General features: G+C 40.5%; 1 protein-coding gene across 3 annotated transcripts in view; it reads left to right on the plus strand.

Annotated features, from left to right (window-relative positions):
- Positions 1-13428, plus strand: part of LOC102931710 (palladin) — a 259194-nt gene that overhangs the window by 43092 nt on the left and 202674 nt on the right. For all 3 annotated transcript variants that reach the window (XM_037897506.2, XM_043545945.1, XM_043545946.1), the window contains exon 3: positions 4571-4637. In XM_037897506.2, the coding sequence (XP_037753434.1) occupies positions 4630-4637 (8 nt within the window). In that variant the 5' untranslated portion in view covers positions 4571-4629. The remainder of the gene's footprint in view (positions 1-4570; positions 4638-13428) is intronic.

Below are 13428 nucleotides of genomic sequence, written 5' to 3' on the forward strand. Positions count from 1 at the left end.
GGGGTTTCAGTTCATAAATGCAGCCTGTTAAATTTTCTTTATTAACAGTTAAATATGTAAAAATAGATGGATATAGTAAACACTTATAACAGATGTGTGCGTATATCAACATATTAGAAGGATCAGCTCTTGACCAACAAAAAAATCCACTTTTCATTAGTAATTAGCAACTAAACAGTGATGCATAATTTAGTATTAGTACTATTCTTTTAATGTTCTATAAGTGTTGTATTTTCAATATTCCGTCCTTAAATACAAACGAAAATCCCCATCCCAATGAACGTATAGTCTCTACTAGATCTAGAGCTGTTATTCTGCACTGAGATACATTAGCATGCAGTTGTACATTAATGTCCTGTTAACATCCATTCCTCAAACACTCTTCTCTCTAAAGCCCGACCCACCCAAGATCACTTTCTCCTTCATTCATGGGTACCCGTAAGAAACTTTTATGTAGATTCAATTTTGGGGGTGGCAGCCATGATGATAAAGCTCACTGCAGGAGTTGTCAGACAGTTGCTGCTTTGGTAACTTCTCCCCAAAGTCTTTTCTTTTTAAGAACCACAAAAAGGAGTCAGGGAGAATAGCTCATCCCCCTTGCTGTTTTGTTGACCAATTAGCCCTAATTTCTGACAGACTGATTTTTGGTTCATTAATTTCTGGTCCCGTACTTTTCTTGTTTACTCAGCATAATATCTTAACACAGTCCTGCCTTGAATTATATCAGGGACCTTTTCATTTGTATTAATTCAGTCTTTCATTTCCTTCTTGCATCTTTCTCCATCAATTTATTGCTTTAGGTTATTGTGACATTTTATAAACTTTCATTTGCTTTTAACAGCTGATCTCACAATTAGGGTAAATTTGTAGGCCCAGTTATTATAACACACCTGCCTCCTAATTTTTATAGCCTAGCAACATTGAATATAGACTGAATATATAGGTATCTGAATGATTCTTTCTTTCCCCAGAAGTCAGTCTTTGTGATGTACTAATAACTAGTTGCTTATGATTATATCAAACACAAGTTTTTGAATTCAGGTGCAGAATAATCAACAACAATTTCTCATTTTCACACATCTCTAAGGAAGAAATCCATACACCGCCATTTCCCCCACCATGTATATCGAAGATTTGGATCTAAATAAAATGACTTTCTATGAAACATCAGTTGCTGTTAAAAAAAAAAAAAGCATGAAAAAGCTTTATTCCCATGTTCAAGATGTTTTGAGATACACAGATTATATTAAAACTTCCAGTTACACAGAATGCCCCAATTTAAATTCTGAGTATGATAAATGGCATACATCAAAATTTGAACCCCTATTCTGATATTTTTCAAAGTATTAAGTTTCTTTCAAATTTCCCATTAAAGGAAGAACTAAAATCTGTGCACATAATAACCAGAATCTCAAGCAGTCATTAATGAAGGGGGTAAATGGGAGTTAAATACAGCATTTTATTTCTCAGAAGGGTATGCAGGGTCATCAGCAGTAGTTTGGCGATGAGTATAATGCATGTAGATGAATATAAATAGCCTCTGAACTGAGGAGTTACTGAACTGAGGGTGGCCAGTTTAGCATGCAAATGTTATGCTATACTGAGTTATAGTTAAGGTTAAAGTTTATCTATAAATGTATGAGCCACACCTGTTCACTTATACCAGCAGGAGGATAAGCCTCTTTGCCATTCTGTAACAAGTATAAGTATGTGGATATAGAAGGATGGTGTCATTGCTACAAATATTTTTATATTTACTGGTGTAAAGCCTTACTTGACAGACAGATGAAAGCTTAAAAATCAACCTGATGCAATAGCAATGCATTGGGCATTATGACCAGTTTTTTTAAACATGCTTGTGACATTACCCAGGGTACTGTCTGGACTGTTGAACAGCTGTGTCCCTCAATTCTTCAATCTGGGATGCCTTTTACGCTGCTTCACTGTGAGAGCAACCACTCCTGGTCTGCCCACACAGAGCTTCCAGCATATAAATGACCCCCAGATACACTGAATGAGTGCTATAGATAGCCAGCCATATTACAGAGTGACAGCAGCAAATTCTCTTCCCCAGACTTGTCCCCAGAAATGTGCATCTCGTATTGCCCAGTACCCTCCTGGACAATACAACCTTATAGAAAGTCCGTCATTTCATTTAAAGACAATTATGTGCACAAATCTTGTTATCTCACATAAAGTTCCCAAACACACTGGTTTAGATAAAACAAATTTATTAACTACAGAAAGACAGATTTTAAGTGATCACAAGTGGAGATATAAAAGTCAGAATTGGTTACAAAGAAATAAAAGGTAAAACACAAACTAATACCTAACTTAACAAGCTGAGTGAATTTAAAGCAAAAGGTTTCTGTCACCACATGCTTACAGCAGTCTGGCTGGATTCCTTTCAGCCAGAAGCCCTCCCCAGTTCAATGATGTTTCCTTTGTCTTTTAAGTGTTGATGCAGTGAGTAGAGATGAGGAGAGAGAGGTAATCTGAGGAGTTTACTCCCCTTTCTGATAGCATTTCTCTTCTTTGAAAATCAACTCCAGCTGGGGTTCAAACAACAGCCAGTCTGTTTCTTTGCCAACATGTAAATTTCCTGCTTACACCCTTTTTCCTGCCAAAGAATAGCTGCTTAACCAGGTGGTGGTCCATTTGATTATGTTGACACCTAGCTGAGGTGTTGGCTAGCTTGTTGTCTCTGGGGAACTGGTTTGAATCTGTATCCCCAGACTTGGAACATGTTTTAAACTAGAATTTTATAACTCTACATACAATGTTGCCACACATATTTTACTAGGACAATAATGATTAGCAAATTATGAGCTTTCAAATGATAACTCTCAAGGCATACTTTGTACAAAATTTATCATAGTCTTGTAAAAAGGGTGAACATAAAGATACAGACTGTCACAATGCTTTAATGGAAATCTTGAATTAATGCTGACATTTTAATTTTAAAAAACAGTATATGTTAGGTAATATAGTTTCTTTCATTGTGAGATCAAATGGAGCCTCTGGTGAAACCCAGGTCTATATATATCCAGATCTTGCTCCATTATCACCTCTTTCTCTAATCTATCAAAAGTATAGCCACACTAATTATTCATAGCTAATAACAGAGTCCAAGGCCAAAAGGGACCATTTTGATAATCGAGGCTGATCTCCCATGCAACACAGGCCAAAGAACTTTTCCAAAATAATTCCTTTTGAACTACAACATTTAAAAAAAATCCAATCTTGATTTAAAAATTGTCAGTGATGGAGAATTCAGCACAACACTTCATAAATTGTTCTATAAGGTAATTACCCTTACTGTTAAAAAATATGTGCCTTATTTCCAGTGTGAATTTGTCTTGCTTCAACTTCCAATGATTGGATCTTTTTTTTTACACATTTGTCAGATAAATGAAGAGCCTGGTATCAAATGTTTGTTCTCCATGTAAATGCTTACAGACTATGATCAAGTCACCCCTTAACCTTCTCTTCGTTAAATTAAGTAGAATGAAATTTCCTTCTCTCTATTGGCAGTTTTATTTAATATAACTTCAATAGCTACAGTGTATCATTTGCTATCATTCTTGCTATGAACTGCGGACAGTGGAAATCCCAGATGAATTGTTAGGAAAAGCTCTAGTTAGTGGCCTATAGATTTCACTCTGCATTTGTTTGACCGACAAAGACATTGAAAAGTCACACACATCCCCCTTTTTTTTTTTTACATACGTTAATAGCACAGTAAGTGATTCTTTCAGGAATCTTGTCTAGCTTGCATAGTATTATTTTTTTTAGTAGCATACAGCAGCAGCTTCCTTAAATTTCTTAAATTCCTTAAATTCCCTTTCGTGGAATGGATTTAAAAAATGCATCCCCTTAAACAATTAATCTGACTGTACCAAATTCATTGTAGGTATATCTCTAAAGCAGAGATGACTCATACCTGCCGATAGTGGGTGGGGGGTGGGGAGGAGGAACAAAGTGAAGGCAGCCAGCTTCAGCAATGTTACTGAGCATGCTCAGTCCACATGAGCATGTTTAGGACTAGCCAAGCAGCAAATTGGGGGGGGGGGGGGGGGGAGACAAGTGACCCACATGCCCCTCCTCCCACTTGTTGCCACTGCTCCAAAGACTTCCATGATGTTAAACCAGGTGGAATGAATATGGGCCATTAACTCATCTTTTAAGGAAAAATAGCGTGCATGTAGGTAACCAGAGGTTTTTTGCTTAATTTGCCTTAATGTGAAGGAGTGAAAAACCAAGGAAAAACAATTTGTGATTAAATTAGCAATTAACCTCTAATAATCTATATCAGCACAGTTATGACTTCCAAACTGTTTAAAGATCATAAAGACATGTCAGGCAATAAGAAAAGCTACAATACTTTTCAAAAAAAGAATTTCCAGCTCTGCATTGAAATGATTTCACTTATACTACATCCTATAAGTCAATTCAGTGTAATGCTTTCAGAATAATACTAAAGAAGTATAGTATTTACTTTTGAAATTAAGCATAGTGGAGATTGGGGAGTGTATAACAACACTGAATACACCCTTTTTTTCCCCCCCAGGTGTCAGCTCAACAGATTCTGAGAGTGAAAGTTTAGTTTTCAAGTCAAAATCTGGAGCTATGCCACAGTAAGTGTGCTCAGTAACACCAATGATATACAAATTTTCTATGTAACTGTATAAGAATGGTAGCAAAACTGTTCTGCTACATCCGTCCTTACTGATGTTACTCCAAAAGAAGAGGCTAACTGGTGTTAATCAATGATCAAGTTATGTTAAAGTACAAAACCGGACCTTGATCCTGGGACTTGCTGTATGCAGGTTTTATTGTAGGCTCAGAGCTATCAAAACAGAAAACAACTTTAGACTAATGGACATCTGTTTAAAAGAAAATATGTTGATTTATAGTGCATGCAGAAAATAGCTGTAGCAAGATCAACTTGGCTCTACTCACAGAACATCTAGTGAAGGGGATTTCTTAAAGAACAAAGTCAATTTAACTTACTTGTGGAAAAAAGTTTAATATAGGCTGGAAAATTTCTGTCTGTATATATTAGGGAAATCGATTAATCAGTTAACTCATATGATTAACTTTAAAAAATTAATTGTGATTAATCGCAGTTTTAATTGCACTGTTAAACAGTAGAATACCAACTGAAATTTGTTAAATATTTTGGATGTTTTGTACATTTTCATATATATTGTATTCTGTGTTGTAATTGAAATCAAAGTGAATATAGTTTTTTATTATAAATATTTGCACTGTAAAAATTATAAACAAAAGAAATAGTATTTTTCAGTTCACTTCATACAAGTATTGTAGTGCAATCTCTATCGTGAAAGTGCAACTTACAAATGTAGACTTTTTTTGTTACATAACTGCACTCAAAAACAAAACAATATAAAACTTCAGAGCCTACAAGCGCACTCAGTCCTAATTCTTGTTCAGCCAATCGCAAAGACAAACAAGTTTGTTTACATTTATGGGAGATAATGCTGCCCACTTCTTATTTACAATGTCGTCAGAAAGTGAGAAAGGGCATTTGCATGGCACTTTTCTAGCCAGCATTGCAAGGTATTTACGTGCCAGATATGCTAAATATTTGTATGCCCCTTCATGCTTCAGCCACAATTCCAGGGGACATGCTTCCATGCTGATGACTCTCATTAAAAAAATGTGTTAATTAAATTTGTGACAGACCTCCTTGGGGGAGAACTGTATGTCCCCTGCTCTGTTTTACCCGCATTCTGACATATATTTCATATTATAGCAGTCTCAGATGACCCAGCACGTTGTTCATTTTAAGAACATTTTCACTGCAGATTTGACAAAACGCAAAGAAGGTACCAATGTGAGATTTCTAAAGATAGCTACAGCACTCGACCCATGGTATAAGCATCTGAAGTGCCTTCCAAAATCTGAGAGGGATGAGGTGTGGAGCATGCTTTCAGAACTCTAAAAGAGCAACACTCTGATGTGGAAACTACAGAACCCAAACCACCAAAAAAGAAAATCAACCTTCTGCTGGTGGCGTCTGACTCAGATGATGAAAATGAACATGCATCAGTCTGCACTGCTTTGGATTGTTATCGGGCAGAACCTGTCATCAGCATAGATGCATGTCCCCTAGAATAGTGGTTGAAGCATGAGGGGACATGTGAATCTTTAGTGCATCTGGCACATAAATAACTTGTGATTCCGGCTACAACAGTGCCATGAGAACACCTGTTCTCACTTTCAGGTGACATTGTAAACAAGAAGTGGGCATCATTATCTCCTGCAAATATAAACAAACTTGTTTGTCTGAGTGATTGGCTGAACAAGAAGTAGGACTGATTGGACTTGCAGACTCTAAAGTTTTACATTCTTTTATTGTTGAATGCAGGTTTTTTTGGTGCATAATTCTACATTTGTAAGTTTAGCTTTCATGATAAAGAGATTGCATCACAGTCCTTGCATTAGGTGAATTGAAAAATACTATTTCTTTTGTTTTTTACAGTGCGAATATGTCTAATAAAAACAAATATAAAGTGAGCTCTGTACTCTGTGTTCTGTGTTGTAATTGAAATCAATATATTTAAAATTTAGAAAACATCCAAAAATATTTAAATAAATGGTATTCAATTGTTTAACAGTGTGATTAATTGCGCAATTAATCGCGATTAATTTTTTTAATCGCTTGACAGCCGAGTATATATAATACATACATCTCTGTGACAAAGGGGTAAATTTCCCAGTAGTTTAGTTGAGCCAAATTTATATGTGGAAATACTTTGGCAATACTGAATTTTAAAAAGCATTTGGGGGCAGGGGGAGGCATTCATGTAACGGTATATATACCAATGTTCCCACTAAAAAGATAGTTTGAATTTTGATGTATCTGAAATTTGGAAAGGTAAATTTTTGAAAGTTAAAAAGCAAAATGAACAATTTTAAAACTTTGTGAAATTTTACCCAAAAACAAATGTTGTTGCTTGCTCACCTGTATCCAATATCTTCCTTAATTTCTAAGTTTTTGGATGTTCCCGGAAGGAGAGAAGAAGGGTGGACATAGTGATGAGAGTTTTCTCTGAAACTTAAACAAATAGTAATATATCTGTTTATATTGTGATAACTGTTTCTTTGCAATGTGAAAAGAGAGAAACTTATTTTCCAGATTAAATCTTAGAATTTGCAAAGTATTTTAGAATGCAAGAAGCCTTAAATTGCTTATATTCAACATTTTCTCCTATCCTGGATGTTCAGAATTTTATTTTATTGGTTTCTTTCATGGAAATAATCTCTGTCAAACATATTGTGCTAGCAACAGTGTATGTGCTGCATCTTCTGTCCTTATCTAGTCTCCTTCTTTGATTAGGTATAGAAAATGTGCAGTGTTACCAGTGTGGGCATCATTAAAGATCAGATCTACTATCCTTACCCATGCTTATTCTGAGTAGTCACTCTGAAGAAAATTGACTACTCATGGAAAAGCGGGTATTTATTCATTGTGAGTAAGGCTGGACCTAACTTTATGAAATCTTAGAAGATGTCAGCTGTGCACATTCAGAAGTGATCACTTAAACCATGATTGATTGATTTTTATAATTTTCTAGTATCTATCCCCCAAACCAAAGCAAAAGCACTTATCCTCAGAGGACTTGAGTGGATGTCAAGTTTGTGTTTTTAAATAAAACGTTTTGTTTTACAATTTACATACTTCTTCTTCAAGAGGTGTCGCTGTGGGTGCCCCACTGTAGGTGTTGCTGCAACCTGTGCCATTGTTCGGAGATTTTTACAGCAGTATCCTTATTGTCCGCACATGTGCAGAGCCTGCCTCACATACCAGTCTTGTCTTAATAGTGCGCATGCTTGGCTGAACTCCTCAGTTCCTTTTCTACCATCCCCGGCAGGAATCAGACCTACAGCAGACTCATTAAAACTTTTTCTCTTACCCATTCTACATCCTTTTTTCCCTTAGTTTAGCACTCTAGTTACTAGATAATTACATCCCTTTAAAAAAAAAATCGTTCCCACTTGTTCCTCTCAGCCTCCAGCCGATGCTAATATGCCTGGCTCCCCAGGATTTAAGCTGTGCACTATGTGCAGGGATGCCATCTCTATCTCGGATGGTCACTCCCAGTGTATAAAATGCCTGGGGGAGTCCTTTATTCCTCAAAAATGTGCCCATTGTTCCAAATTAAAATTCAGGGCATGTAAAGGCAGAGAACTCCACCTGAAAATGATTCTTGGGCAGAAGTCACTTGGACCTGCTTCTGACCCAGGTACAGGCTCCTCAGTGAACCACAGCCCTCCCGCCTCCAAAAAGGACAAAAGAGAAAACGCCTGCCTCCCTCACCCAGAAGGGAAACATTGCAAGCAAAAAGTTCACCGAGCAGGTCTATTTCTTCTATACAGACCTTCTCTCGGCTCAGCCCCTTTGATGCGCTGGGTTCCTCTGGCATCGCGCTAATCCCGCCTCTGGCTGCGGCAACAGCGCAAGCTCCCAGTGCCGAGGCTTCAGGCTTCCAGTTGCCCGCCTCTGTCATGGCACCGTTCAGCACCGCAATGGACACGGTGCCAGCACAGAGGACCTTGCCGGAACAGACACGGGCTGCACTTACCTCCCCGGCACCACTGACCTCAGCGCATGCATTGAGCGCTACGGTGCAGAGAACGTCGGTGCCAAATGACCCTTCAGCACCACAGGCGCTCCTAATGGAGGGTTTCTCTCACGCAGGCTCTCCGGCACTGCAGTTCATTCATTCACCGGACCTACAAGGTGTCACCTAACCTACAGTTACCTCTATTTGACACCTATTTTTCTTCTGGACATTCACAAGCAGTCCGGACACCTGTCTCCAGCTGTATCTCCCTTTTCTAGTGATGAGGAAGCCATAGTGCAGGGAGACTTTTCACCATACCAGTTCTCCCAGTCACAGAGCCAAATCAGCACTGGTCACACAAAATCTGGGTCTTTGTTAATCAGAGACCTCATTCCCTGGTATACAAACCCGTGGATGGCACCACCTATGCCCTTCCCCAGTCAGTGGCAATACTGAGGTCCATGGGCACCATATAAGCGATTCCACTATGATAGCCAAGATACCAGAAATAGGAGCAATGCCACCTCACCACCACCAGTGCATATGGGTACGAATGAGACACAACAACAAGCTGTTACTCCACACTTCGATGAAGACACTACACATGCTTCCTCAACCCTTCTGGAGCCTGTATCCACACAGGATGAGGTTATACTGGCTGCCCCACCAACACTGTCAGATAATTTCTTAAAATTTCAAGACCTCTTCAAAAGAGTCACCAATGAATTGAATATTAATCTGGAAGAAGTTTCTGAAAACCAGCATGGGTTGACTGACATCCTGCAACCTACCTCCACATCCAAGATTGCCTTACCTATAAATTCAGCCATTATGAATCCTGCCAAAACCATATGGCAGACACTGGCTACTAGCATACCTATCTGTAAACGAGCTGACCAGAAATATTTTATTCCTTCCAAAGGGTCTGAGTTCCTTTTTACTCACGCAGTGCCAAACTCATTGGTAGTAGAGGTAGCTAACCAAAAGAACAAACACCAGTTTCCAGGTCTACCCCAACTGTTAAAGATAGTAAAAGGATGGACCTGCTTGATCGTAAAGTGTATGCTTCGTCCACATTACGATTCCGGATATCTAATTATTCAGCAGTTCTGGCAAAACATGACCACAAAAACTATGAGAAACTCATGGACTTTATTGATGACATTCCAGAGAGCAAAAAAACCATCAGTTTAAAGCCATAGTCTCTGAGGGACAGGTCATCTCCCGTACCGCACTACAAGCTGTGCTTGATGTTGCTAATACAGCTGCAAGGTCAACTGCTACAGCAGTTTTGATGCGTTGAGCTTCCTGGCTTTCATCGTCTTCTTTCCTTCGCGTGGTTCAGAATACCAATGAAGATCTCCCTTTTGATGGTGGAAAACTATTTACCAGTAACACCAACGATGTGCTTCATTCCATGAAAGACTCGAGAGCAACATTACAGTCTCTCTATATACAACCCCTGCAAATAGGAGGAGACAATATAGATACCAACCTTATCAGTGTCCATGCTACCCGACGTATGCTCAGCAAAGTCATAGACCATATGAACAACAACATCAGCAACCAAGATATCAACTCGCTGTACCAATTCATCGGCTCCATGTCAACTCCCTCCCACTAATAAGCAAATTTGAAGATGTGGTCGAGGGTATAGAAAACATCATCCCTACTTCAGTGCCCATTCCCTTCCTATCTTTGCCCCCCACCACACCCGACACCCTGTCCCTTTCAGGGACCCCTCTCATGAACAAGTGCTCCACCAAGAGGTGCATCACCTCCTCCAATTAGGAGCAGTAGAACCAGTGCCCGACCAACTCAGAGGAAAAGGGTTCTCCTCCCATTACTTTTAACAGAAAAGAAAACTGGGGGATGGTGACCCATTCTCGACCTCAGGTGCCTCAACAAATTTATTATTTAAAAAAAAAATCAAAATGGTGACTCTTGCAACCATAATCTCAGCACTGAAGCAGGGAGATTGGTTTTCAGCCCTCAACCTGCAGGGCGCTTATGTTCATGTGACCATACATCCTGCCCATAAATGTTTTATTCGCTTCGTTCTGGGGTCACAACACAACAGTACAGGGTCCTACCTTCTGGCCTCTTGACTGCGCCTTATGTCTATGCCAACCTCCTTGCAGTTGTAACCGCTCATCTCAGAAGGCTCATCTCATAATTTTTACTTACGTTGACTACTGCCTTTTCAAAGCCAGGACCCTCCAAGAAGCCATTCAATCCACACAACAGACAGTCCAATGTTTCCATGCTCCTGGCCTGCAAATGAACAAAGAAAATCTACACTCACTCCCACCCCACAACTGGAATTCATAGGAGCACATTTTGATTCACACAAAAGAATAGCACCACTCCCACTCCATCTTCTCAACACCATCAACCTTTTGGTTGCCAAGCTGTACAACAGTCCACAGGTGACTGCACGAGATTGCCTACAGCTCCTAGGCCACAGGGCCTCTTGCATTTTTGTAGTCAGGAAAGCTTGCCTCTTCATGAGGTGTTTCCAAAATTGGATGACCATTGCCTACAGACCAAATATCCATGGTCTGAACAACCTTTTATACATACCTCCCAGAGTCAAGGACTCCCTCCACTGGTGGACATTGCCTCACAACCTTTGCTCCGGGGTCCCCTTTCTACAGGACGTCCTGCCGGTTATCAGAACTACGGATGCATCCCTTATGGGACAGGGAGCACACATGCCCCAATATGCTGCCCAAGGGCTTTCATCTCCTGCCGAGAAGTCCCTTCACATCAGCGTCTAGAACTCTGAACGATATGCAATGTCTGCCTCCAATTTCTCCCCTTCATACAAAACCAACATGTCAGGATAATGACTGACAACATTGCCTGCATGTTCTATGTAAACAGGCAAGGGCGGGGGCAGCGCGATCCCACTCCCTTTCTACAGAAGCGATGAAACGATGGAACTGGTGTCTCAGACACAATGTCTGAATATCAGCTGCATACTTACCTGTCTTTTTCAATACCACCACAGATGACCTCAGCAGAAGATTTCCCATAGACCACGAATGAGAACTAAATGAGGAGATAGTACTAGACATATTCCACACATGGGGATATCCAACCACCGACCTTTTTGCAACTGCAGCAAACAAGAAATGCCCAAGATTTTGTTCCAGAGCAGAACTAGGAAAACTCTCCTCGGGGGATGTGTTCATGTTCCCATTTCCCCAATACCACTCATGCACAAAGTACTGATAAAAATACTAACAGACCAAGCCAGGGTCCTAATGATCGCCGCCACATAGCCCAGACAAGCATGGTACCCTTTCCTTTTCAAGATGGTGCTTTCCACACCTATCGCACTACCCCTCCTCCTGAATCTCTTGTCCCAACAACGCGGTCTACTACTCCACCCCAATTTAACCATGTTACACCTCAAGGTTTGGCTCCTTCATGGTTCTCTCATGCCGAGCGAACTTGCTCGGAGCAGGTTCGAAATGTACTCCTTCATAGCACAACAAATTCTACATGGACCACCTACCTTCATAACTGGACAAGATTTACACACTGGTGTGCTGCCAAAGAAACCGCTCCTTTTTTCCACGCCTCTCCCACTAATCCTCAACTATCTGTTAGAGATTAAACTCTCTCTGGACTCTCCCTGAGTTCCATCAAAGTCCACTTGGCCACAATTACAATGTTCCATGAAGCCACCAACGATAGGCCTATCTTTGCTCACCCCATTGCTAAGCGATTCCTTAAGGGACCCCAAACCCTATACCCAGACATCTAACTACCTAATCCACCTTGGAACCTTCTCTTAGCCTTAATATGCCTAACCAAAAAACCATTAGAACCATTAGTCACATGTTCCCTCCTACATCTCTCTATGGAAACTCCATTTCTAGTAGCAAATTACCTCTGCGAGACACACAGGAGAAATTGCAGCACTCATGGCAGATCCGCCATACACCATATTGTTTAAGCACAAAGTCACCCGACACTTAATCCCCAGAATTCTACCGAAGGTGAACTCATCTTTCCATGTCAGTGAGCCTATCCATCTCCCTACCTTTTTCCATAACCACATGCAAATTCCTTTGAATCTACAATGCACTCTTTAGACGTGTGCAGGGGCTTGTCCTTCTATTTGGACAGGACTAAAACCTTTAGGCGTTCCGACAGGCTATTTGTCCCAATTGCAGAATGCTCTAAGGGGTCATTTATCTCTAACCACAGACTTTCCAACTGGATCTCGAGTTGCATTTGTCTCTGCTATCAATTACAGAATGTGACTACCCCTACTTTTATCAGGACTCACACCACGGCAGCCTCAGTGGCCTTTCTATGTAATGTCCCCCTTTTAAGAACATTTCCAGAGCTGCCATTTGGGCTTTTGAAAATATGTTTGCAAAACATTATGCTCTTACACAGGGACCCATCACTGATATGTGTGTGGGCAGAGCTGTTCTATCTACTGCATTCCTTCCAGATGCAAAGTCCCTACCTCCTTGAGAGATACTGCTTTTCCGTCACCTACAGTGGAGCACCCACAGGGACACCTCTCGAAGAAGAAGAGGAGGTTACTCACCTATGCAGTAACTGACGTTCTTTGAGATGAGTGTCCCTGTGAGTGCTCCACTCTCCATCCTCCTCCCCTCTACTTCGGAGCTGGGGCAGCCTCCGTTGTAGAAAAGGAACTGAGGAGTTTGGCCACGCATGCGCACTATTAAGACAAGACTAGTATGTGAGGCAGGCTCCGCGCATGCGTGGCCGATACGGGTACTGCTGTAAAAATCTCCGAACAACGGCGCAGGGGCGCAGCAACACCTACAGTGGAGCACCCACAGGG

Source organism: Chelonia mydas, chromosome 4, assembly GCF_015237465.2.
Source record: "Chelonia mydas isolate rCheMyd1 chromosome 4, rCheMyd1.pri.v2, whole genome shotgun sequence".
NCBI classification, from domain to species: Eukaryota; Metazoa; Chordata; order Testudines; family Cheloniidae; genus Chelonia; species Chelonia mydas.